Here is a 26736-nt window from a genome sequence, read left to right as displayed (position 1 = left end):
AGACCTAGAAGAGCCAAACCCACACCTCTGATGGGTCTCTCCATTGTGCCCCCTACTCCTGTTTTCTTCCCTCAGCCCTTCCTTGTTCTCTGCCCTAAGCATCCCTCCTCCCTCCAGTTCAGAGCCCTTGCTCTTTTTCTGGGTGTTTCTAGCATTTCTGGTCACCCCAGCCCCCTGTCACCTGTGTCCACCAACTTCCTTTCCTTGGTCTTTCTTAACTCTTGGTGTCTGCCTTGGCCAGGCCAACTTTCCTAATCTGAATCTCTGGTTCCTGATCCACTCCTCTTTCCATCTACATTCCCTGTGTACTCCTCCCCATCCCTCCAGCACAGAGTTTGTGGGCTCTAGGTATGTTTCAGTCTGTGTTTGCTCAATTGCTCCAGTTTTTGTGCTTGTAATTAAAGACCACTTTCTAGTTAAGACTAGCAAGTCTTTGAATCGTACACTTATTAGAAAATAAGCATTTGTTCAGTCATGTCTGCCTTTTTATAAACCCATGGACCATACTTACAATGGGTTTTTTTTGGCAAAGATACTAGAATGGTTTTTGCCATTTCTTTCTCAGGTACGTGACTTGCCTAGAGTCACATGGCTATCAGGTGTCTCAAGCCACATTTGAACTCAGGTCTTCCTGAATCCAGGCCCAGCACTCTATCCACTGGGCCACTTAGCTGCCTGTTGAAGAAGTAGCAGATATTTAAATGTTCTCAGAATTTATGCTCATTCATAATTAGAAGGTACCTTTCATCTGAGGATCTGAAAGGAGAATTTTAGAAACTAGAGGCAGATGTAAAGGCCTGTCCCATTTCCCCCAACTGTTAATGTTAGGGTTTTTTTTGGACATTATAACATGAGCCCCTTAAATCATAGTAATAAGATTCCTTCACTATAGATGAGAGCAAGATCAGTGTATGAGGTTAAAACAAATTGGATAGAGTGGTAAACAGATGAGTGGTCCCCCAAGTCAGCCACCTTTGCCATCATTTTATTGTGGAACAAGTCATTTTGTTTAGGGTCTCCAGCTAGAAGAGCCATTGATCCAGCCCTCTCGTTTTAGAGATGAAGAAATCAAGGTCCAGGTTGGGAAGGTTAAGTGACTGGCCCAGGGTGACACAGGTGCCAAGTAAGAGAGGCCAGGTTTGAAGCCAGGTCCTGGAACTTGGAACACTGAAAAGACCATTCTGGGTGACCTGTAGGCTCCTGGCCAGCTCTAGGCCTATTAGCCTAAGTTTGCCCTTTTTGTGAAAAATCATCAGACAACAAGGCATGGTACTTCTCCTCTACCCAGGAGCCCCAGCTATCCTGCTGTCCCCTGTAATTCTCTCAAAGTACACTTTGTTTCCAAGTTATGTACTTTGGTCTTCTTAAAGTAACATATCTTTTGCTAAGATAGCAACATGGCCTGGGCAGGGCTAAAGCAAATTTGTTTCAATAGGGTATTTCACTCCTTAAGAAAAGGAAACAGCCACTCATTGATTTATAGCACTTTCATAGTTTGAGCTCCTACAGCAGGAAGCTAAGAGTAAACAAGTTAGCTGCCTGCTTTTATGGCTGTCTTTCCTTTTTATCTGGTTTTAGAAGACAGTCTTCCTGTTACTTGATTAAGTATGGACCAAGTACCCAGCCAGTGGGAATGTGCTTAACAGTGCCTGAGATCTAGATGAAGTGAAAAATAATGTTTTGTCTGCTTCTAACAGTGGTGGTCCACTGGTAGCTAGAGCCTGAAGCTGGCACTGATGCTTAGCTTCCAATAATCAAGGCAGTGAAGTTCAATCTTTTTTAAGTTTCCTTTTTTTCATTTATAAATTTTAATTTCTGCTCATTCCTGTAACTCAGGGCAGACTTCAAGGATTGTTCAGGGCCTGGAGTTGGGAAGACTCCTCTTCCTAAGTTCAAATCTGGCCTCAGACACTTAAAGCTGGGTGACCCTGAGCAAGTCACTCCACCCTGTTTGCCTTGGTTTTCCCATCTGTAAAATGAGCTGGAGAAGGAAAAGGCAAACCTTTCCAGTATCTTTGCTAAGAAAACCCCAGATGAGATCATGAAGAGTCAGATGAGACTAAAATGATTGAACAACAACAACAAAAAAAAAACAGATGTAGAAGGTACAAAGTACTAGGGAAGGTCTGAGGAATGATGACTTACTTGCTGGGGTACCAGCACTTTATTTAGGAGTCATTGTGTTCCCATCATCAGAGTTCTTAAAAGTCAGTTGGCCAAATTGCATCCCACCGTCTGCGTCTTGTGTGGCCCAGAACTCATTCTCAGTCTTCTAAGGAGTGAATCTCCAACTCACAGACTACTTCAGTCCATAGGTTACTGTATGGTTGAATTGTACATACATCTTTCTAGTCGCATACACATTCATTCAATGAATATTTCCTCTGTGATCTGAGATGCTAAGATAAGTGATAAAGGAAATAAAGGAGGTGAAGACTACATAGGTTCCCATCCTTGTGGAATTTGCAATGAGAAAAAACCTCCATCGAATCATATGGAAGACCAGAATTTTACTTGTATATAATACTAGTCAAAGCATAACTTAAATGTATGATCAAAGGATCATACCTTTAGAACTGGAACAGAACTTAGAGGCTATATATCAGGTACAACCCCATCATTTTACAGATGGAGAAATTAAGGCACAGAAGGTTTTTTTGTTTGTTTATTTTGTTTTTAAATTTGCCCAGAGTCACTCTGCTACTAATTATTGGAGGCAGGATTTCCACTCAGATCTTTCTCTTTCTATCTTAAGATGATTCAATATAAGATAAATGGGGTTACATTTTTAATTATATGGAGCTAATTATAGATCATCAGATTATGGACTGTCTAGGCTCCTTTTTTTTTCCTATCCTTCCTATTACCTTTTTTTTTTTTTTTTTGGCTGTGCACCACTTACTATAATGTTAACTGAGCAGTGTGCTAGCAACAGTTTATTTGGAAACTTCCTATCAGGTTTGTAGCTGCAGGCTAAGATTTGATGCCAGGAGGCTGCACAGTGTCAGGAAGACCTGCTTTCATATCCTGAGCTCATGTTACTTAACTTTTCATTGCCCCGGACAACTCCCTAAGACAGTAGCTCTCAGAGTATGTCCAGGGACCCTGTAGGTGCTTATGACCCTTTTAGGGGGACTGTAACCTCAAAGTTACTTTAATAATACTAAGACGGTCTAATTTCTAATGTAGTAAATAACTCTTTCACTATCATCTACATAAACATAAGCTATTGACGGGGGGGAGGTCCATTAATTTTAAGAGTTTAAAGGGATTCTGAGACTAGAGAACCACTTCTCAAGAGTACACATTGTTGGAGGGAGGTGGGGGTATTCCCCACAGAGAGGAAAACATAAGCCTAGGGGAAAAGCACTAGATCTGGGGGTGGGGAACCTGCCCTTGAGGACCTAGAGGGTCACCTATGGCCTTCAGGCTGCAGGTTCCTCACCCCTGATCTAGTCCCTAACCCCAGCATTTGCGTGGATATTTCAGAATTGCCAATGGTTATCTGTGCAGGGTGTCCCAAAAATCTCAGTGCGTTTTAAAACATTTAGGCTTTAAAAGCTTAAAACTACACTAAGCCCATAAATGTGTATCTCCTTTGTTACATGCTGGCTATGTTACCCTGGCTAAGTCAGTTAACCTCAAAGTGTTCTAGGTAACTCTTGAAGATAAGATTAAGTTTCAGAGAAGGTGCTGAACTGCATTGTTAAAGGGAGTTCCCTGTTACGGTGAAATCACAGGTCAGCTCTGTAGCCATGTCTATCTATATCCAAGCTATTACCAAACCTCTTCCAGAAACTTAAATATGTTTGAATTTTGGGTCATACTTGGACTCATTGGCCCCGTTTCATTTACTCAGCATCTAACTTCATAATCAGCTGTAATTCTCATAGTATAAATCCAACCTTCAGTTCTTTGGGTGCATAAAATCACATTTCTTTTTATGTTTCTTACATAACTCAGTTTTAAAATACTGATTTTATTCCAGATTTTGGATACAAAGGATCTTAAAATAGAAAAAGTCGTGATTAATGGGCAAGAAGTTCAATTCTCTCTGGGTGAAAGACAGAGCTTCAGAGGATCCCCATTGGAAATCACTCTTCCTGTGGCACTGAGCAAGTATGATTATCTCTTTCCCTTGTATTTCATAGTAGAGTCTTAAATTAATTATAGGAAAAAAATTTAAGACATTTTTTGGCATGATAATTTTATTACTGTCTAGTGTTTCCTGCTTCTTGGTCTCTGGGTCAAATGGAAATTACAGTACCAAGTGTGTGATTTTATGATGATCTGAAGGAAGTGGTATAAACACTTGAATTTAAAGATTTGACATAGCTAAGTCACACCAAATAGATAAAGATAGCTCTGACCATAACTTAGTAATAATGGAAAGAATTTTTAAGAATACTTAAACCCCATGCTCAAATTTTAAAGCAAAGACAAGGGGAATTTGTTTAAAATTAATTAGCTAGAAGGAATCTCAGAGATCATTTAGCTCAGTTCCCCCCACTTTATAGTTGAGGAAACTGAGTGTGGTTATACAATTGATTAGTAGAGCCAGGATTAGAACTCAGGTCTCCAGGTTTCCAGTTCCAATTCACTGCCATTTTTGGCTGTTGTTGGGGTCATCCCTCCACAATTCTTCTGTTTCACTGATAAAAATAACCCATTTATAATGAAACTACCAGTTGTACTAATTTTCCTAAGTTAGCTGATATATCCTCTTACTTCATTAAGAGGATTGAGGCCACCTGAGTTCTTTCAAGTCCCCTTCTCCTTTCCTCAAAACTTTTTCTCACCCATTCTTTACTCCTTTCCAGTTACAGAAAAAGTATCCATCTTTCTCGCATAGTCTGATCTCCCCTGTCTGTGCCCAGTCCCATCTCTTCCTACCTCCCCTAGGACCTAACTGGGCATGGTGGTACATGCTGGTACATGCCTGCAGTCTTGGCTGAGGCTGGCAGGAGTGCTGTGGTACAGTGGACTAAGACCACCAGTTTTATGGTTTTGGTATTAATATGGTGATTCCCAGTGATCAGGTGCCACCAGTTTGCTAAAGAAGAGGTGAACCATGCCTGTGAATAGCCCCTGCATTTCCAGCCTGGGCAAGATGGGTAGAACCATTCTGAGGAAAATCACCCCCTTACTGTCTTTATTCATTTTTTCAAATTTAATTTTTTTAAATGAACAAAAATTAATTTTCTGTCTCTTCCCCTTCCCCCACCCCGTGAAAGAAAGAAGAAGAACCAAATCCTTATAACAGATATGCATAGTCAAACATAACCAGTTTCTACATTGGCTGTGTCCAAAAATATATACAGGGTGTCCTAAAAGTCATGGTGCTGTTTTAAGTTAATAAAACTATTAGCATCTAAAACTACACTTTTTAAAAAAAATTTTTTATTTTTATTTTTTGGTCTTTATTAATTTACTTTTAGTTTACAAGATTCATTTCCACAATTCCTTGAGTTTCAGATTTTCTCTTCCTCCCCCCCTCCCCCCATGGCGACATATAATCAAGTATAATATCTGCTAGTACTTTCACATTAGGCATTAGTCAGGTTATAAAAAAGGATTGTAACAGATGGAATAAACAATGGGAAAGAGGAAACAAAACCAAACAAGTAAAAGAAGAGCAGGTAGTTTGCTTCAGTCTGGGTTCAAACTCTGTTCTTTCTCTAGATGTAGACATCTAAAACTACATTTTGACTTTTGGGATACTCTGTAGTCTCAGTCTGTCCCTTGAGTCCATCACCTTTTTGTTTGGAGCTGGGTGGCCTACTTCATCATGGGTTCTCTGGACTTATGGTTGGTTATTGCATTGATCAGAGTTCTTAAGACTTTCAGAGTTTCCTGTCCTTACTATGTTGCTATTGTGTAGATTTTTTTTCTTCTGATTTTGTTCACCTCCCTCTGCATCAGTTCATATAGGTCTTCCTAGGTTTCTCTGCAACCATCGCTTTCATCATTTCTTATTGTACAATGGTGCTCCATCATATTCACATACCATAATTTGTTCACTCGTTCCCAAAGTAATGGGTATTCCCTTAGTTTCCTTTGCCACCAAAAGAAAACATAGCAGCTATAAATAATTCTATTTCTTATTTTTTTGAATAATTTGAATCTCCTCTGTCCTTGACTCCTGTCTACTCACAGGATAAGCTCAGGCTTATCCACTCCCAGGGAAATTCTGCTTTTGACCCTCCTTCCCTGTACCTGGTTCTATATCTTTGTTTTCTTTTACTGCCAGACTTCTTGAGAAAGTAGTCTACACCCAATGCCTCCACTTCTTCTACACCTGTTCCCTCATCAACTTCTTGTAGCCTGGCTGTTCCCACAGTGAACTCAGATTTCCCTCTCAGATGTCACTAATAACCTCCCTCTGATGGCCAAGTCCACAAGCCATGCTTAAAGCTCTCACTCCCTTGACCTCTATACAGTATTCAACACTGTTGACCACATACTCTTACTTAATATTTGCTTCTCCCTTGACTTTAGAGACACAAACTTCAGTGTGTCAGCTCCTTTGCCTCAGATTCCTGACCAGTCCTGCTCTGGCTGGTCATATGATTTCAGTGACAGTGCTAGTCCTAGAACTCAGGTCTGAAGCCCCTTGTCTAGATAACTCCTACTCTGATTGTCTAACAGAGCTCTTTGTTCATTTGTTGGCATCCATTGAATGCTGTTGTGATTCACCAAGAGTCTGCATTGCACAGAAGTGATGGAGGTGTGATTTCTGCTTCCTTTCACTTTTCTTTTAACATATAGAGTCATATGTAGAGAAGACCCCTTCACGTTTGCTTTGGGCCATGAGAAAGTTTGGTTTTATCTCTTACTGGAGGGTAGAAAAGCATGACCAAATATGACCATTATTCCAGCTTAATATTTGCTATGCAGTGGGGATTCCTCACCTTTGTTGGGCCCTTTGGTCATCTGGGGAAACCCTTCTCAGAGTCATGTTTTTAAATTCATAAAATAAAGTACATGGTATTACACAGGACATCAGTTATAGGGGAAGAGAGACATCCAGATATTTAAACATCAAGTCCATAGACCACCCCCCCCCCAGGCTAAGAATCCCTACTCTGTGGTTTGATCATTCTACAATTTTTGCACTTGAAAACAGAACTTGAAATATAAAGGAGTTCCCGATGTGGGGCTCTCCTAAAAGAGACATCTCCTAGAAGCCTCTTTGCTGATCTTCACTGCAAAGGACTTAAGAGCAGTTTCAACGGGTCTTTTGGCATGGTTGTTTTTTTTTAATGAAGCAGAATGTTCCAGAAGCTATCACATTAACTCAGTATTTGTGCTCTCAATCCCAGAGTTCTTTCCCAGCACCTTTTAGCTCTAGCTGCATCCCAGCTATAGGCTCCTCATGTGTGTGTGTTTTTTTTCCTGCAGAAAGCAGGAAGTAGTTGTGGAGATTTCCTATGAGACGTCCCCCCAATCTTCAGCTCTGCAGTGGCTTACTCCTGAGCAGACATCTGGAAAGAAGCACCCCTATCTTTTCAGCCAGTGCCAGGTGAGAGGGATCTTAATAGAGTTAATAGAGTTGTCAGGATGCCAGTCAGTCAGTCAACATTTATTGGGTGCCTACTCTGTGTTAGGCACTGTACTAAGTGTCAAAAACACAAAGAAAGGTAAAAGATAGGCCTTGCTTTCCAGGAACTTGTGCTCTATTGAGGGAGACGACATGCAAACTAACAAGCTATGGGAAGAGGCATAGGATGTAATCTAGAGGGAAGGCCCTAGAATTAAGGCTTCCTGTAGAAAGAAGGGGGGATTTGAGCTGGCTCTTGAAGGAAGCCAGGAGGCAGAGGTGAGGAGAGAGAGCATTCCAGGCATGGGGTACAGCAAGAGAAAATGCCTGGAGTCTGGAGATGGCATGTCTTGTGATCCAAAAGGCCAGTGTTACAACATTATAGCTACATGTTAGGGGAAGGGTTGAGGGGTAGATTAGGAAGGTTTCTGAACACCAAACATGGAGCTTTATATTTGATCTTTGAAGTGCTAGGGAGTCGCTGAAGTTTATTAAGTGGAGGGGTGGCAAAGTCAAACCCATGTTTTAGGGAGGTCACTTGGGCAGTTGAGTGGCAGCTGGAGTAGGGTGAGGAAACTTGGTAGGGAGACTGGAAGGGCTAAGGAAGAGTGGTCTTTTTCTCTTTGGAGGCAGATGGCCATTTGGGTGCCTCTATATAAACAGGGAATTTCTGCTTCATCTCTGAGGACTCTTCTAGGTCTCTGCATAGGGGCAGGCTGGTGTTTGGCTTTCCTGGTAGAACCTGGGATTCGTGTGGCTCTCCTGAGAGGTGGTAGGGAGTCAGAATTTCTCTCCACCCTCTCTCCCAAAATGGTTATCTACAAACATGGGCTTATGGGATCAAGTAACAGCATCCATTGACTTCATGATACGAGGATAAAGTCAAAAGTTCTACAAACCTTTAGACCTTGAAGGAAGCACTGGGCCAGATGGATGTCAGAAGGAAGGATCCATTTTTTAATAAGATACAGTATGAATGAAGATGTTAGGATTGGGGAAGGGGGGGAGCTCAGTCCTCCCTTATTTGCCATCCTAAAGTTCACCCCAGGACTGAAAACTTTTGAAACGGCACTCAGTCACTCAGCAAGCATTTTTTAAGCACCAGCTATATGCCAAGCAAAGATAGTCTCTCCCAGGGAGCCCCCATCCTATGGGGTAGACAGTATGCAAACAAGGACATACAGACCAGATATCTGCAGGAAAGGTGGGAATTGATCAACAGAAGAAAGGCTGTTGTTTCTTCAGTGGAACCGTGAAAATCTACCCACATATTAAACTGGGAAATAGAGGTTCCATTTCCATTCATCGACAAACTGTGTTTTGGTAATTCATCAAAATCCAAAGTTGCTGTGAAACATGCCTTTGCTTTAAACAGCCTAGGTTAGAGTGGCTCGAAGGTCTTGTGAAAAACCCTGGTAGCTAATAGTCTCTTCTTTCCCTTCCTGTGTCCCAGGCCATCCACTGCAGAGCTATTCTTCCCTGCCAGGACACTCCATCGGTGAAGCTGACCTATAGTGCTGAGGTAAGGTATCACACCTCCCCCAGAACTCTGGTCATGGTTGGGACTAGATCATTGCATGAAGATTTATAGCTAAAGAAGGGTTTGCCACATTAAATTCAGGCCAGGGGCTGTGAACAGAGACTTCAGCCTTCACTTAGAGTCATTCCAATGAGGTCAGTGTTCAGTACTCTCAATACAGAAGGAAAGGACTGTTCTGAATCAGCATTTATACCCTTGAGCCTGTTAAAAACATCCAAGTGGGGAAAAGTTTTTAAAATAGTTAAAACTTAAAACAACTACCTTTTCCAGGTTAAATGTGTTTTTAGGCTCAGTTGACACATCTCTGGATGTATAGAGATGTCAGAGAATCTGTGTGGATGTCTTTACAGGTGGAAGTTACAGACTTTATAGATTGCAGATAATGGCATCGCATAAAGGACAAGCATTTCTGACTTAGGCCAGTTCTTCTGGTTCTCGCCCAGAATTAGGAACCAAATCAGCTTTGCCAAATAAATGGGGTCTTGTGAGAGCCCTCCTGAGTATCTGATAATCCCAGGATCTTAACCCAAGCTGTGTAGTGGACAGTGCACAGCCTTTCTGAGCCTCACTGCCTCATTTCAACAACAAAACTAGTGTTTTACATAACTAAAGGTCGGTGCTGGGCCTCCAGCTTGGATTCCCTACACTCCTGGTTTCAAACCTCATTAGGGCCTATGGTCTCCAGCTAAGTGATGCTGAAGGCCCAACTTGTATTTGAGTAATTCATTTGCTTGGGCATGGAGTGAACCTTTAGGGCTAAGAACTAAATTCTGGTGTTTGTAGAAAACTGGGACCCGGGGATTGTGGTGCTAGAGCATCTCCAATGTCCTGATGGCCCATAGCTTTGGCTCTGGAAGAAACTGCATTCAGGACATGCCATTATGACCGCTTACTGTCCTTTTCATAAATGTGGCCAGAAATGATGTCTTAGGTATTTGCAGGCTATTTTAACGTTGATAATTTTTACTGTTAGAAAGTTTCAATGTCCAGAATTTCAGTTTTGTATTAACAGTGTGCGTGCGTGTGTGTGTGTGTATACATATATATGTTTTTAAAATACATAGCCATTCAAGTGATGCATGCCTTGTCCTCAGATGTACCCCTATGACATAGTTTGGTGGCTAAAGGCATGTTGTCTATTTCACTTTTGTTTATAAAGAAATAGCAGGTGGGCATTTGAGGGTGTGGAAGCCTAGCAGGGGGATGATCTTGGATAATCTTTGTCAAAGCATAGATCAGGTTTAGGTGTTCATGTCTACATTGATCCAAATTACTGGCTGCTGCCCATTTCATATGCTGAGTACGGAGCTAAAGAAGAACGGAAGGGGGAAAAGGGAGACTAACATATATATATATATATATATACATATACACATATATGTTAAATAATTGTGGGTTGAGTTTTGTTTCTAATGGGGACCTCACATTTCTTTTTGATTAGGTATCAGTTCCCAATGAACTGGTGGCTCTTATGAGTGCCGTCCGTGATGGAGAAGCCCCTGATCCTGCAGACTCCAGTAGGAAAATCTATAAATTCACGCAAAAAGTAAGGTCCTATTACAGCCAGCATGTTTGCAAGGAATTGCCCTTTTTTTTTTCCTTTTGTTTGTATGTAAAATGAGGATGTTTCCCTTTCCTATTTTCTTTTGAAAATTTATATTTTTAATCTTCAGAGACAAAAGTTTAGATAAAGTCAGCTGTTCATTGCTCATTTAGGAAGTGAGAAAATGTTCCACCAGTGAAATTAATTTTTCTTTTTCTTTTTTTTTTTTAAGCAATCGGGGTTAAGTAACTTGCTCAAGGTTACACGGCCAGTTATTTCTGGGTGTGGTGCTGAGTATCTGAGCCCGGATTCGATCCCCAGGTCATCCCGACACTGGAGCCAGTGCTCTTACTTGCTGAGCCACCTGGCCACCCCTAAGCAATTGGGGTTAAGTAACTTGCTCAAGGTTACACGGCCAGGTGTTTCTGGGTGGGTGCTAAGTGTCTGAGCCTGGGATTCGATCTCCAGGTCTTCTCAACACTGGAGCCAGTGCTCTTACTCACTGTGCTACTTGGCCGCCCCTAAATTAATTTTTCTTTTAAGAGATTTAATCAAAGGCAGTAGGGACTTCCTTTTGTTATTTTTATAATAAATGTATCTGAATGTTAATTTGTATAACACTAAATTTATTATAGGGTACATTTCTTTCATATAAAATATATTCTACCTTTAGTAGAGTACTTAGATTTTATGCTTCAATAACAGTACCTTTTTTCATATAAGAGAAGGGAACCATTGGAAAGTTATCATCTGTGATTACATATTAAAACTGTGGATCTCCTTCTGTGTTTCCTTCTGTCTATCTGTTCTCTTATTCTTACCTGCCAACTGTAATTCTGCTAACCTCAGCTGGCTCAGCCCCAGCTCTTCCCTTGCTTGCAGGGAGAGCTTGGGCAGCTCTGAATGGATGACCCTGTGACCTCTACTTTTCTTTTGGGCCTCTGCTTCCTCATCCCCAAAGTGAAGGACCTGAACTAAGCGACCTCAGAGAGAGGGGTGGGAAGAAGTTTCATTTTCAGCTGTAAAATCCTGACTCTAGTAATTTAATGGTAGGTGAGGTGGTAAAGGTGTGTGAACTTTGCTTGGAGGGATAACCCTCATGAAAGTGAGAAATGAAGATAGAGGTTCTCTATATAGAAATATCCATCCACATTCTAGTGGAAACAGGTTGTCTTGAAAGTCTGATTGTGGTTTTAAGCTTTCATAATTTCAAGCTGTATCAAGACTTTTGGGGACTGTGTGTGTGTGTGTGTGTGTGTGTGTGTGTGTGTGTGTGTGTGTGTGTGTTTCCATATCGCAGATGGATTTAAACTTATAAACAAAGTTAAAGCAAAGTATAGGCCCTAATGACAATTAAGTAAAATGGCACAAAAGGATAAATGAAGATTGATTAAACACTTAGCATGTGTTTAACTCTGTGTTAAGCCCTGAGAATCTAAGTATAAAAGCAAAGCATCCCCTGCTCTTATTGAGCTAACATTCTAAAGGGGGAGATGACACAGGAATCGATGGATGGATGGATGGATGGATGGATGGATGAATGAATGAACGAATGAACGAACGAAGAGCATTTATTAAATACTTACTGTGTGTGCCAGGCACTATGCTAAGTACTGGGAATACAAAAACAAGCCAGAAAGACAGTGCCTGCTCTCAAGAAGCTTCCGTTCTAAAAGAGGAAGACAACACATGAATAAAGCAAGAGTTGGAAAGGTGATGGGAAGCAGGGTGGTAGGAGAAGGGGAAGGAAGTCTATTGGGCAGACCTGTGGTTTGGAAGTGGTCAGAGCTTGGTCTGGTGACATGGTTCTGAGGATGAGAAGAAGAAAGCTCTCCCAGTCACACAGAGGAAGGTTCCTCAAAGGCCCAGAGGCCCCACGGGTGCAGGGACAAGGTACACAATGATGCATCAGGTCAGCACAAGCCCCCAGACTCTTTGGTCATTTATTTGTTCAAAGCAAGCATGACTTTGTACTCTAACCTTACTAGGGTAGCTGCACCAGCCCTGTCCAATGTATTTGGCTGGAGATTCATTGTTATTTTTTGTTGTCTTTATTTACCTAGAGACAGCGTGGTGTGGTAGAGAACGAGCCAGCTTCTCTGCCCATTGCAGGGAAACCTGTGTTCAAGTCTTGCTACTGATACAGCCTGGCCATATAATCTTGGGCAGGTCACTCCTCTCAGTGTGCTGGACGGCTGTCTAAGACTGTAAAGTAATGAGGCGTCTGGGTGGTACAGTGAGCAGAGGGCTGAACTGGGAGTCAGGAAGACCTGAATTCAAATACTGTTTCAGACACTTAGAAACTGTGTGATCCTGGGCAAGTCATTTAACAGCCATTTGCCTCAATTTCTTGAGATTAAATAATGGTAATAAATATTATTAATGAGGATAATAATAGCATCTACATCCTAGGGTTGTGAGTTTCAAATGAGATTCAGCTAGCTCCCAGTTAGTGTGGGTGCTGAATTTCCTCAAAGGGCCAAATCATTTGAATTCTCATTCTTTATTTCCATTAGAAACCAGTTACTACATTTTATACAAATAGACCTTCTCGCAGTGGAAATTAGAAGCGTGTACCACTTCAGTGTATTCATTATTTGTACTAATCAGAACTGAGCTGTAATGTACATGAAGTACCTTGCAAACTTTAAAGCATTATTAGCTAGGATTTTTCTTAATTTTAGAGAAGGTGGTGACCTGCCTTGGTAGAAGGAGTCTTCTCATCTGGGAGGCCCTTGCACCAGAGCAATCCCAGGTTCAGCCCTAGCCTCTTTGCCTTGACTTTCCCAGTTGTCATTGTTCTGTGTATTGTTCTTCTCTCTGCATTATTTGCTAATTCTCTCCTCCTTTCTTTGAAGTCTTTGTATTTGTTGTGACCTTTATTCCATTGGATCTGTGATCTCTTTGGTGTATGAACTTCCTTCACACATGCAGATTGCAACTCATCCTTTCCTGCTTAGGCTGTAAGGCTTTTGTCCATCCCGTTCTACAGATCAAATGCAGGAGGCCACCCAGCATGCTGGGACCTTTTGTCATTGAATGGAGACCAGATTCTTTTTTTTTGTTTTGTTTTTTGGAGGGCAGTTGGGGTTAAGTGACTTGCCCAAGGTCACACGGCTAGTTTTTGTGCTAAGTGTCTGAGGTTGGATTTGAACTCAGGTCTTCCTGACTCCAGGGCTGGTTGCTCTAGAGATTCACTGCGTCCCCTAGCCGCCCCTGGAGACCAGATTCTTGCATGGCATTCTATTAATTATATGCTAAGACAAGCCTTGGTAGTGCTGGTGGAGAGAAAAGCATAAGCCTGTTTATGGACAGATCTAAAATTAATATTTGTATTTAGAATACCCTTTTCTTTTAAGTGGTGGTTCTGGGGCTGTGAATTTTCTTAAATACTTTCTCCTGCTCCTTCTACTTTGACCAGGAAAGGGATCCCAGAGTCTCCGCGTTGGAAAGTACCTCAGAACCTTCTAGCCCAGGCCCTCCCTGAAGCATACATTTTTCACTATACCACACATCTCTGCAAAATGGTCACTCAGCTTCTCCTTAGGGCTGCTGAGTGGTGCAGTGGATAGAGCAGGGGGCCTGAACTCAGATAGACTTCAGATCTGACCTCAAGACATTTATTGGCTGTGTGACTCAGGGCAAGTCACTTAACCCTGTCTGCATCAGTTTCCTCATCTGTAAAATGATCTGGAGAAGGAAATGGCAAATTTCTCCATTATCTTAGCCAAAAAAACCCCAAATGGGGTCGCAAAGAGTTAGATGTGACTGGAAATGACTTAATAATCACCTCGCCTTACATGTTTCTGATGATGGCAATCAATGTCTTTACCTTCAGGGTGGCCATTGTTTTCATATTGCTCCTGTTTTGGGGAGGGTCTTCCTTATGTTGAACCAAAGGACTTCCATTATCTGGATTTAGCTCTGAGCACAGTGTGTTAGGAAGGACATTGTCAAACTAGGGTGCTTCCTGAGGGTGGAGGGGGCAGTGGAAGCTGGAATGGTTGGAGCACTGGAGACCATCCCACGGAAGGCTTAGTTGAAAAAAGAGAAGATGTTAGTCCAGAGAAGGGGAGACTTAAGGGGACAGGATAGCTGTCTTGATGAAAGGTAGTAAAGGGGTTAGACCAGTTCTGCTGGGAAAAGCTACAGAAAAGGTTTTGAAGCTTCATATTTTAACTAGGCTTAAAGCAGAAAGTTGCTGATAATGAGAGATGTCTCAAGGGGAATGGGCTCCTTCAGGAGACAGGATTCCCCTACCCCTGGAAGTCTTCTGGTGGAGTCTGGATGAGCCCCTCCCCCTTCCTTCAAGACGATCTGGGACTCAATGACTTCTTTGGTGTTTCCCAGCTCTGAAGTTCTGTGGTAAATGTTGAGGATTCGCATGTACTGGGCACATACAGTTTCTATGTCAAGTGTGTTTCTAAATGTATCACACCAGAAGTCCTGTCTTATAAAAACCCTTTAAGTAAAGAATGGATTTATCTGTGGGGTTTTTCCCCTAAAATACCTCAAGCTAACATAAAAAGACATTTTGTAAAACTAGAAATGCTGGAACAGGAAGTGGGAAGTGGGTCAGATGCTTTTGGAATTCTGGAAACTTTTGTGTTCCTATGATAATTAGTAATAAAACAATAGAGACCAAATACCTGCTACCTTTGGAGGTAAGTAACATTCTAATAAAACAAAGGGAAAATTTAGAATAGCCTTTTTTTAAAAACAAAAAAAAGCAATTGGGGTTAAGTAACTTGCTCAAGGATACACGGCCAGGTGTTTCTGGGTGGGTGCTAAGTATCTGAGCCCAGATTTGATCCCCAGGTCATCCCGACACTGGTGCCGGTGTTCTTACTCGCTGAGCCACCTGGCCGCCCCCAGCCTTTTGTTTTTAAGAGATGTTTACAGTATGTTGTCATCATTATCTCCTAATGACATAAATTGCACAATAATACTGAGGTGAGTTCATCTTGAAACGGGCTGTGTCAGGAGCTGGAGTAATTTGGCCCCTCAGAAGGGGAACTTCTTGTGACAAGCAGGTACAAGCCCTTGCTTTGTGTTCTCCTAGGAAGTGAGATTTATTTCATTTTTGCACATCCATAGGCTCCCACGCTGCTAGTTTTTGGATTGTAATGTGAATGTTTGGCCTTTTGCCTCCCACAGGTACCAATACCATGCTATCTGATCGCTCTTGTCGTTGGGGCCTTAGAAAGCAGGTGAGCATTTTTGTATTTGACTTGAAGTCAATGGGAACATCAGACTTGGGGCAGCAAGATGAATTAGCCCCCTGAACTTTTTCATGGATATTAATAATTAGTGGCTTGTTCACTTGTTCTTTAAAATACACACTCCCCTTTGAAGAAGATCTTAATCATTTTGAATATGAAATACAAATTTAGATTTACCAGGTATTGCACTCTCACCCTGCTTCTGTAGCAGTCTTTATTTGCTTGAGCTAGCTAGCCCCCTCGTTCACATTTTCCCACAGTTTAATTTTTAAAAATAAATTCTTACTTGTGTCTTTTGTTTTTTACATCACCAGAATTTCTCCTAGTGTCCCTGTCTCTCTCACCTCCCAGCGAGCCATCTCATAACTAAAATCAGCAAAACTGATCAGTCCATTGAAAAAGTCTGAAAACATACAATGTATCATACCAGGGGACCTGCCACTTCTGCCAAACAGTAGGATGGGGACATTTCTGATCTCTTTTTTGGAATATGGTCTCAAGCCAACAGTAGTAGTAACAAACCCATCACTTTATACTCAGATACTGAAGTGCAGATCTACAGATGGCAGCATGCGCAGACTTATAGAGGGGGGAAAAGCAGATTGTTTTTGTTTTATTCTTACTGTGACTATTCTAACCCATTTTAATGAGAGATTACATGGAGAAGATACTTTGTAGTTTAGTTACTATTCAAGGAGAGACATAATGGTTGACAAAAGCTTGACAAGTGTTTGGTGCTACTTGCCCCTTCAGGTCTCATTGGTGTGGCACCCTGGAGGTGTGGAGAAGAATTCATTTTCCTGAATTCTGTACCTATCTATTAGTTGCTCAGCTAAAATTCTGTTTCTCTAAATAGAACAAGGGTCCTTAACCTTCCTTGCATTCTGGATCCCTTTGGCAGAATCTAGGGAAGCCTGTGGATGGATCCCTTCTCAGAATCATGTTTTTAAATGGATGAGAGAAAATATATAGGATTACAAAGGGAACCAATTATAGTTACTGAATTTTTTTTAAAAGTTCAAGACCCCGAATTAAGAAACTTTTAGAGGCAGCTAAGTGGCAGTGGATATACCACTGGCCCTGGAGTCAGGAGGACCTAAGTTGAAATCTAGGTTCAGACACTTGCTAGCTCTGTGCCCCTGGGCAAGTCACTTAATCCTAATTGCCTCCAAAAAAAAAAAAGTAATTTACTTCTAGCTAGCTACCTGCCTGGACGGGGAGGGGAAAGAATGTGCCCACACTCCTCTGGGATCCTTACCCAGGGCCTACATAATCCCAGGCGGGCACTTATGTCTCACTCCTCTTCTGTGCCAGGCCTTGCCTCCCTTTAGAACAGTGGACCAGTAACCATATGAAGAGCATTAGTTTTGTGTGAAGGACCCACCTCCTCTTCATTGTTTTCCCGTCAGTCCTTCTTACCCATTGCAGTGTAGGGTATTTGATCAAAAGATGTGTTTGAATATTTAAAACTTACTCAAGTTTGATTTTACAGAAAGATTGGCCCAAGAACATTGGTGTGGTCTGAGAAGGAACAGGTGGAAAAGTCTGCTTTGGAATTTTCTGAGGTTGGTGATTGATTTCTTTTAATAGTTATGATTAATTTTAAGTTATTTTTGTGGTCAACAGAATTATGTAAATATATCTTATTTTCTTAAACAAAATGTTGTTATCATCTTTTGTTTTTATATTATGTGTACTTCTTAATGTATTCCTCCTCCTTGCCCCTCCCGGAATGAAAAGGAGGTGAAAAAATTCAGCAAAATGAACCATGTTGAAAAATTCTGACATAATATATACAGTGTTCCACACCCATAGTCTTTCACCTCTGTGAAGAAATTAGGGGAAGTGAATATGGCATCTTATTAAATAATATGTAGCTGTTAAGTGTAATGTTAAATAGAAGCTTTTACTGAAAACAATCTGAATTACTTTCTCCAGACTGAACGAATGTTGAAAATTGCAGAAGATCTGGGAGGACCTTATGTTTGGGGACAGTATGACTTGCTGGTCTTACCACCTTCCTTCCCTTATGGTGGTATGGAAAATCCTTGCCTTACTTTTGTGACACCCACTTTATTGGTAAGTGCTAATATTATACAATTTGAGGTTGTTATTAGGTCATTCTCAGAAACATAACGAAATGGGAAGAACCTTGGAGTCTTTGTGTCATAGAAACAAGTATTTTCACTTACCTAATTTTAGTTAACATATTTTTCATTATAGATTATCATAGCTATTTATTATGGCTCCATTTTTCAAAAGAATTTTTTTAAACCCTCTCTTCTTAGGAGAGAAAACATTTAAGTTCAAAAGATTTTGGAATTTGCTTGAAGAGTAAACAAAATAGTATTCACCTCTGTTGTTTGGGCAGCTTTTGGACAGTGGCACTTCACCAATCATATGTGGCATGTAAGCAGCCCACGATCATGCCAGTGATGTGTCAGATGCACACAGAAGTAGAACCGGGGAGTAGGCCGCTTAACCGGCTTTGTTTAACATGTGCATTTGTTCATTTTCTTTTTTTTTTTTTTTTAAGCAATCGGGGTTAAGTAACTTGCTCAAGGTTACACGGCCAGTTATTTCTGGGTGTGGTGCTGAGTGTCTGAGCCCGGGATTCGATCCCAGGTCATCCTGACACTGGAGCCGGTGCTCCTACTCGCTGTGCTACCTGGCCGTCCCCACTTGTTCGTTTTCAATACTGTCTTTTGGGGAGGAGGGAAAGAAGAGATGGAAAATAACCAATACAAGAAAAGACCTGAAAGAAGAAGCTTTATATTGGGGATTAATGTTTGAGACTCCCGCCCATAATGAAGGAGATGGGGTCAGGAACTCAGTGGTCTGCCTTGCATCCACTTTTTTCTCTCTTCAGGTGTCTCCTTTATCCCCAGTCACAGAATTCCAATGGTTCTTAATTCCATAGCATGAGATATAATAAATACAACTTATCTTTAGATCCATTTGGAAATTTCATTTCTGACCTAAAGGTAACTTTCTCTTTTTGTATTTCAGGCAGGTGACAAGTCACTCTCCAATGTAAGTCAAGGTTTCTTTTACCATGTTCTCAGTGTACAGAACTGTTCTGTCAGCCCAACTTTGTGCTCCTTTATCATGTTATTAAATAATAGAGATACGTTAAATAAAAATTATTAGCAGTATTTAATTTAGGCTACAATTGACTATCTGCTTTAGTTTTATTTTTTCATATGATTTATGTAGTGGGGTGTTTTGAATTTTTAGTAGTCAGAAATAGGAAGAGTCAGCATATTACAGTGCAAAGAGCCCCAAATAGAGAGAGGTCTCCCTGCTTTAGGTCCCATTTCTGCTGCTTGCAAACTGTGTGACTTTGGGTGAGTCACTTGATTTGTCTGGGCCTGTGTTTCCTCCAGGGTTGAACTAGGTGGTTTCCTAAGTCCCACTCATCTCTAAAATCGCGTTTTCTTGCCTCTTGCCATCAAAAGGAAGAAAAAAATAGGAAAATTACTTACGGTAGAAGACTAGAGTCCCAACCCCAAGGCCATTATTGTTTGACAGCCTCACAACAGAGTCAAGGGACGGGGTCAATACTTTGATGTACTTCTGGGATCTTTTTTTCCCCTTTATCTCTCTGCTACAACCAGATTTTGACTAAGAGCATTGCTATAATTTTTTTTTTTAAAGCAATTGTGGTTAAGTAACTTGCCCAAGGTTACACAGCCAGTTATTTTGTGTGGGTGTTAAGTATCTGAGGCTGGAACCAATCCTGGGTCCTCTGGACTCCAGGGCCGATGCTCTTACTGCGCCACCTGGTTGCCCCTATAACTTTTTTAAAAAATAATTCCTCACTCCTCTAAATGTCTTTTCTTATTTATAGATGTATTTACTCACTTTTTGGCCAAATGATGCTCTAGGTTTTTTTTTTTTTAATGCTTTATTAACTTCTAGTTTACACCATTCATTCCCACAATATTTTGAGTTACAAATTTTCTGCCCATTTTTCCCCTACCCACCACCCCAAAATAGCAGTCCCACTAGATATCCCTTCTTCCAATATGCTCTCTCTCATATCTTCCTCCATAATCCTTCCAACTTTCCAGTAGGGCACAGTGGATCTCTGTGCCCCAGTGCCTGTATATCTTATTTCCCAGTTACATGTAAAGTAATATTAATAATAGTAATATATATATATATTTTTTAAACATTTGATTTTAAAACTTTGAATTCTAGATTCATTCCCTTCCTCCCTTGTCACCTACCCTTACTGGGAAGATAATTCAATATAGGTTGTACATGTGTAGCTATGCAAAATATTTCCATAGTGTATATATTGTAAAAGACTGACTATATTTCCCTTCCTCCTATCCTACCTCCCACTTGTTCTATTCTCCACTTTGATCCTGTCCTTTTTCAAAAGTGGGTGCTTCCATCTTCCCTCCCCCCCAGCCTGCCCTCCCTTCCATCATACCCCTTCTCATCCCCTTCCCCCTTACTCTCCTGGAGGGTGATATACCCCATTTAGTGTGTATGTCATTCCTTCCCTAAGCCAAATTCAATGAGAATAAGGTTGACCCATTCCCTTTTGCCTTCCTGTTCTTCCTCTCCATTGTAACCATTTTCCCTTGCCTCTTCTATATGAGGTAGTTTACCCCATTCTGTCTCTCCCCATCTCCTTTCATTATACTCCTCTCTAACCTCTTAATTTTACCTTTTAAGTATCATCCCTTCCTATTAAATTGGTCCTGTGCCCTCTTATCTATGTATACCTGTACATATATATACACACACTCATATATGTATTCATATACCCATATACCCTCCTATATAGACATATATATGTATGTATTCATACATACATATGTGTGTGTGTATATATATATTATATATGTACACCCATTTCTATTCCCTTCTACTATTCTCATACTGAGAAAAGTTTCATAAGTTACAATTATCGTTTTTTCATGTAAGATAAGTTCCTTATGATTTCTTTTCCCTGTTTACCTTCTCATTCTTCTCTTGCTTCTTGTATCTGAATGTCAAATTTTCTATTCAACTATGGTTTTTTCATCAAGAATGCTTGAAAGTCCTCTATTCCATTGAATGACCATATTTTCCCCTGAAACTTTTTTTTTTGTTTTCATTTTTTTCAATTTTGTTCGGTAGGTGATTCTTGGTTTTAATCCCAGCTCCTTTGCCCTCTGGAATACCATATTCCAAGCCTTTCCATCTCTCATTGTAGAAGCTGCCAGATCTTGGGTTATCCTGATTGTATTTCCACAATACTCAAATTGTTTCTTCCTGGCTGCTTGTAATATTTTCTCCTTGATCTGGGAATTCCAGAACCTTGCTATACTATTCCTAGGAGTTTTCTTATTGGGATCTTTTTGAGGAGGTGATCTGTGGATTCTTTCAACCTCTATTTTGCCTTCTCATTCTAAAATATCAGGGCAGTTTTCCTTGATAATTTCTTGAAGGATGATTTCTAGGTTCTTTCTTTGATCATGGCTTTCAGATAGTCCAATAATTTTAAAATGATCTCTCCTGGATCTATTTTCCAGGTCAGTGGTTTTTCCAATGAGATATTTCACGTTGCCTTCTATTCTTTCATTTGTTTGGATCTGTTTAACAGCATCTTGATTTCTCATAAAGTCACTAGCTTCCATTTGCTCCAATCTAATTCTGAAGGAATGATTCTCCTCAGTGAGCTTTTGAGATTCTTTTTCCATCTGGCAAATTTGGCTTTTTGGGGCATTCTTCTCCTCATTGCCTTTTTGAGCCTCTTTTGCCATTTGAGTTAGTCTGTTTGTTAAAGTGTCATTTTCTTCAGTCAGGTTGTTGATTCTCATTTCATAATTTTCTTGCATTGTTCTCATTTCTCTTCCCAATTTTTCCTCCCCTTCTCTTATTTGGTTTTCAAAATTCTTCTAAAAGTCCTCTGTGGCCTGTAACCAGCTCGTATTTTTCTTGGAAGGTTTTGGTGCAGGAGTTCTGACTTCACTATCTTCCTTCCATTCCATGCTTTGATCCTTTTTGTCCCCAAAGTAGGAGTGTAAAGTTGGATTGCTCTGCTTGCTTTGCTTCCTTTGTCTGCTCATGTTGCCACTCAATTACTTGACTTTTGAGCTTTTGCCACAGCAGGACTCTGCTACCAGACAGGAGCTTTGTCCCAATTGCTGGGGTTTTCTCAGATGCCAAAGTTGTTAGTTGGGTGCCCCCTCTGAAGTTTCCACACACTCTGGCAAGCTGGTTGCACACCCCAGGACCTCCACCCTAGACCGCAATCCAGATCCAAGCAGGTTAAAGCAAGAGTGATTACCCCTCAGACTGGTGGCTTGGTCCCCCTCCAATCTGTGGGCCAGGAGCTGAAGCAGCCATGTGGCTGCAGCTGCATGGCCGCTGTACCTCAGCGGCTTCTCCCTCCCAGGGACAAAGGCCTGACCGCACTCCCAAACTACTGGATCCCAAAGTCCATACTGCATTGACCTCTCACTTTGTCCTTAGCATCTATGTGTTGATAATTCTGGAAACTGCTGCAGCTGCTGGTGATCTGAAGTCCCTCCAGCCGGTGCCTGTCAGGCTGTCCCAAGGCTAAAACCTCATGCTCCCGTGGGGCTGGGAAGGCTGCTTGCCTGCCTGCAGGGCTGTCCTCAGTGGGAGATTAGCTTCTCTGTGTTATTTTGTGGGTTCTGTAGCTCCAGAGTTTGTTCAGAGTCACCTTTTACATGAATTGGAAGCGGTGGAAGCCAGAGCCCTGCAGAAGTCCTGTTTCTACTCTGCCATCTTGATTCCTCCCCTTCTAGGGTTTTTTAAAATTGACTAATAGATTTAATGAATGTTTGAATATATTAGCTAGAGGCTGAGCTCTAGAAAACTTGGATTACATGCAGTTGGAGGAAGAGAAAATGGGTCTCCTTGTAAGGCTTGACAGTTTCTCCCTCTTCCTTTAGGTGATTGCCCACGAGATCTCTCACAGCTGGACAGGAAACCTGGTGACGAACAAAACTTGGGATCACTTTTGGTAGGATTTGCTCACTGGTCTTGATCATCCTTCATTTGTACACACATTGTTGTGGACACCTCGTCTCCCCAGTTAGATCACAAGCTCTTTTTGTTGAACACAGTGCTAGGCACAGAGCAGGTACTTGACCCATGATTAGTTCATTCCCAGTGTGACCTGACTTGAGCATGAGTTGACATGGAGTCCAGGTTGTGACCTAGCCCCCTGCTGGGGTGAAATGCTCCCTGGTGCTCTCAGACCCTGTTAGCTGGGAGCCACATGCCGGCCACTGGAGCCCAGCTGTGTAGCCCGGCCTGCTCTGGGCATCAGAGTTGCTTTTGTTTATTGTCCTTCTCCCCATTCCAGTCCATCTGCCACTCGACTGTCAAATCAGTCTTCCTGAAGTACAGCCCAGACCATCTTCTCTGCTCATTGAACCAGTGGTCCCCAGTTACCACCAGGATCAAATATAAAAACATTGCTTGACTTTTAAACCGTAACATAGCCTGACCCCTTCCTACCTGTCCAGTCTTCTTACAACTCACACTCCAGCATGTACTCTAACCCAGTGACCCTGGCCTCCAGGATATCTTCACACAGGACACCACATCTCCAGACTCCAGGCATTTGCACTGGCAGTCACCATGCCTGGTGTGCACTCACTTCTCCTCTTCATCCTCTGGCTTCCTTCAAGTCCACTTCTGAGAAGCCTTTCTCAATCCTCCCTAATCCTGTTTTCCTCCTTCTTAAACTCGTCTCTCTTTGTCCTCTCTGTATCTCATCTGTGGTAATATGCATGTTTTCCCCCTGTTAGACTGTAAGCTCCTTGAGGACAGGGACTATCTTTTGCCTTTCTTTTCCGTTTTCTTTGCCTCAGTGCCTGGCACACAGTAGGGATTTAATAAATGCTTGTTGATGCTGACTCAGCAAATGTCAAAATGTGTTTGAATGGAACGTTTTCTGCTATTGAAAACTGATCTTTTCCTTTTCTAGGTTAAATGAAGGACATACCGTGTACTTGGAACGCCATATTTGTGGTCGGTTATTTGGCGAAAAGTTCAGGCATTTCCATGCTTTAGGAGGGTGGGGAGAGCTACAGAACTCGGTAAGACATTCCTCCTCCAGAGACCTCATCAGACTTTGTGAGGCTCAGCAGCTAATTCCTAAAGCTTCTTTTTCTATAGGCACAGAAAGGTCACTGTCATAAGAGGTTGTTGGTTTTAGATCAGCATCACTCATTGTGCAGGGCTGAGATTGATGGCAATTAGATAAAAAGGGGAAAACCCTCACGCAACAGCTTCTCATTGCTGTCTGACACCTGGCCTGGCCCTTCTGAGCTGCGTCGTCTGAGGCAAATCACTTCCCCCTTCTCTGCCTCAGTATGCTCATCTGTAAAGTAGGGCCAGTAAGAGCACGCACTTCACAGGGAACATGTGGCAAACCCTTAAAGCTCTGTTCAAATGTCACCTATTCTTACCATATTTAATTTTACTGCAAAATAAATAAAGCTGGTCATTTTGATGCTCACTCAGGCCCTCCCCTCCAAAAATAAAAAAATGTGGTTTGTCAGCCAGAGGCCATGAAAATGTGCCCCGTCGCCTTGGAGGCAGCGAGTTCCTTTGTTCACTCAACACTCACTTAATGAATGCTTCCCAGATAGTACCATATGAATAATGATTTATGTAGTGTTTTGTATAATTTATAGTAATATAATTATATATTAATATGTAACATAATAAAAGTAATAATAGCATATTATAATCTTTTATGTAGGGCTTTAAGTTTTGCAAGGGTTTTTACTAATATTATCTCACTTCATTCTCCCAACATAGCTGTGGGAGGCAGATGCCGTTGTCATCCCCATTTACAGATAACAGTGATGGTGATGGTGAACATTTCTGTAGCGCTTACTGTGTGTCACATACCACACTAAGCACTTAAGAGTTATTGTCTTATTTGATCCTCACAATGACCCTAGGAAGTAGTGTTATTATTATCCCCATTTTATAGATCTGAAAACTGAGGCAGACAGGTAAGGTGACTTGCCTAGGGTCACACAGCTGGTAAGTGTCCAAGGCTGGATTTTCTGACTCCAAGCCTAATACTCTTTGCACTGTGGCACCCCTTGCCTTGCTCTTCCTTCCACTCCTCCCTCCCCCCCGCTGCCTAGCTGGGTTCATGTTCACTGGGTGTTTTTTTTTTGTTTGTTTGTTTGTTTGTTTCTTGTAGATCAAGACTTTTGGAGACACCCATGCCTTCACCAAACTGGTGGTGAGCCTGAAGGACGTGGATCCTGATGAGGTATACTCCTCCGTCCCCTATGAGAAGGGCTTTGCTCTGCTCTTTTATCTTGAGCAGCTTCTGGGAGGACCAGGTAACACTGGACATCGCCTTCATTCTTTGTTTTGAAGGAGGAGATGAAAGGGACTTGCTTTTCTTAAAGCATCTCTGCTCTGTCCGTTTTCATAATTGCACTGTAGCTCAAAAACCTAACCTGTCAGAATGTAACTGTGTAGCCCTTGAACATTTACAAAGCAGCAGGTCACCTTGGGCCACTGAGAGGGTTAGTTTATCAGACAGGATTTGAATGCAGATCTTCCTGTTACTAAAGCTAATCCGCTGCTCAGTGTGCTCTGCTTTTTCCATTATTGTCCCATTTTGCAGATGAGGAAATTGAGTTTCAGAGAGATTAAGTGATTTTTCCAAAGTCACATAAATAGTAAGTGTCAGAGGTGAAATCTGAGCACAGAGGTGGGTCCTGATTCCATGGCCAGTGGCTTTCCCACTATTTCACGATGGTGTAAGAATTCGTTGGGTCTCAGATTTCTTTGGGATTGGATCCCCCCCTCACCGTTCAAATTTGTCTCCCATTATTTCCAGTATGGACCCCTTACTCCAGGCAGCCCTCTTTTGCAAATGACCATTCCATGCTCACTCCCTTTGCCTTTGTCCACATCCCCATCTATGTTTAAGGGATCCCTTTCTTCTTCCATGTAGCCACAACCTACCCATCCTGCAAGGGCCAGTTTCACATGTTAGTGTAGTATTCACAAGGAGATTGTAAGCCTCTTGAGGGCGGGGATCAAATCAGATATTTCTTCTGAACTCTCCAAGGTACCTGGCTGTTCAGTGAGAGCTCATTTTCCCTTTTTCTCCTAGAGGTTTTCCTGGCATTCTTAAAAGCTTATATTAAGGAATTTTCCTACAAGAGCATAACGACCGATGATTGGAAAGCCTTCCTGTATTCCCACTTCAAAGACAAGGTGAGGTGTACCTGGCACACATTCTATGAAGGCTGTTCTGAGTTACTTTGCACCTGGTGGTAGTAGGCTAGAATTGTTTCAAGAATGAACTTATTCAGTGCCCTCATTTTATTTGATCAAAACAGCAAATGATTTTATAGAATTTTCTGAGACTCAGTTTGATGTTCCCTTTGAAGAACATCTTTCCACACTAGATCTGATTATCTTGACTAATCATCAGGGCATCACCTAGGGATGATCTTGCCACAAGGCATGTCATTACAATTATATATTGTATTCTGTACGTTCTGCTAACATCTGTCTCCCAGGTTGATCATGAGAATCAAATGAGGTACTATTTGTAAAGCACTTTGCAAACAGTCCTACATAAATGGGGTTATTGTCATTAAAGTACACATAATGAAGTCAGTTTGGGCAACTCCTTGTGTCAGAATTCCCTTTGCCAGTGCAGATAGCAACCCTTGTATGTCTTAGTAAATGAGTACTAGGGAGTTGCCTGTGGCTCAAAGGGTTAAGTGACTTGTCTAGATCACCCAGTAGGTAAGTGTCAGGAGACAAGATTTGAACCCAGCTCTTTGGCCTTGCGCTCTGCCTGCTATCCCACACTCTTTCTTAATATCAATACTGTTGTGATATATGTTATAATCTCATATCTTGA

The 26736-nt window shown here is 41.6% G+C and overlaps 1 protein-coding gene across 1 annotated transcript in view; it reads left to right on the top strand.

The window, feature by feature from the left end:
* The window catches only part of LTA4H (leukotriene A4 hydrolase), a 39175-nt gene that overhangs the window by 1153 nt on the left and 11286 nt on the right, over window positions 1-26736 (top strand). Inside the window, exons 2-13 of the mRNA XM_069095193.1 lie at window positions 3989-4119; window positions 7402-7522; window positions 8994-9062; window positions 10522-10626; window positions 15781-15833; window positions 17338-17410; window positions 17784-17924; window positions 18855-18878; window positions 22766-22836; window positions 23809-23920; window positions 25045-25189; window positions 25975-26078. Coding sequence (XP_068951294.1) covers window positions 3989-4119; window positions 7402-7522; window positions 8994-9062; window positions 10522-10626; window positions 15781-15833; window positions 17338-17410; window positions 17784-17924; window positions 18855-18878; window positions 22766-22836; window positions 23809-23920; window positions 25045-25189; window positions 25975-26078 — 1149 coding nt within the window. The remainder of the gene's footprint in view (window positions 1-3988; window positions 4120-7401; window positions 7523-8993; window positions 9063-10521; window positions 10627-15780; window positions 15834-17337; window positions 17411-17783; window positions 17925-18854; window positions 18879-22765; window positions 22837-23808; window positions 23921-25044; window positions 25190-25974; window positions 26079-26736) is intronic.

Source organism: Petaurus breviceps, unplaced genomic scaffold (genome assembly GCF_028583685.1).
Source record: "Petaurus breviceps papuanus isolate PSGF00001 unplaced genomic scaffold, PetGlider_PUasm1.0 225, whole genome shotgun sequence".
Classification (NCBI taxonomy): domain Eukaryota; kingdom Metazoa; phylum Chordata; class Mammalia; order Diprotodontia; family Petauridae; genus Petaurus; species Petaurus breviceps.
This window is presented reverse-complemented; position numbering and strand designations above follow the sequence as displayed.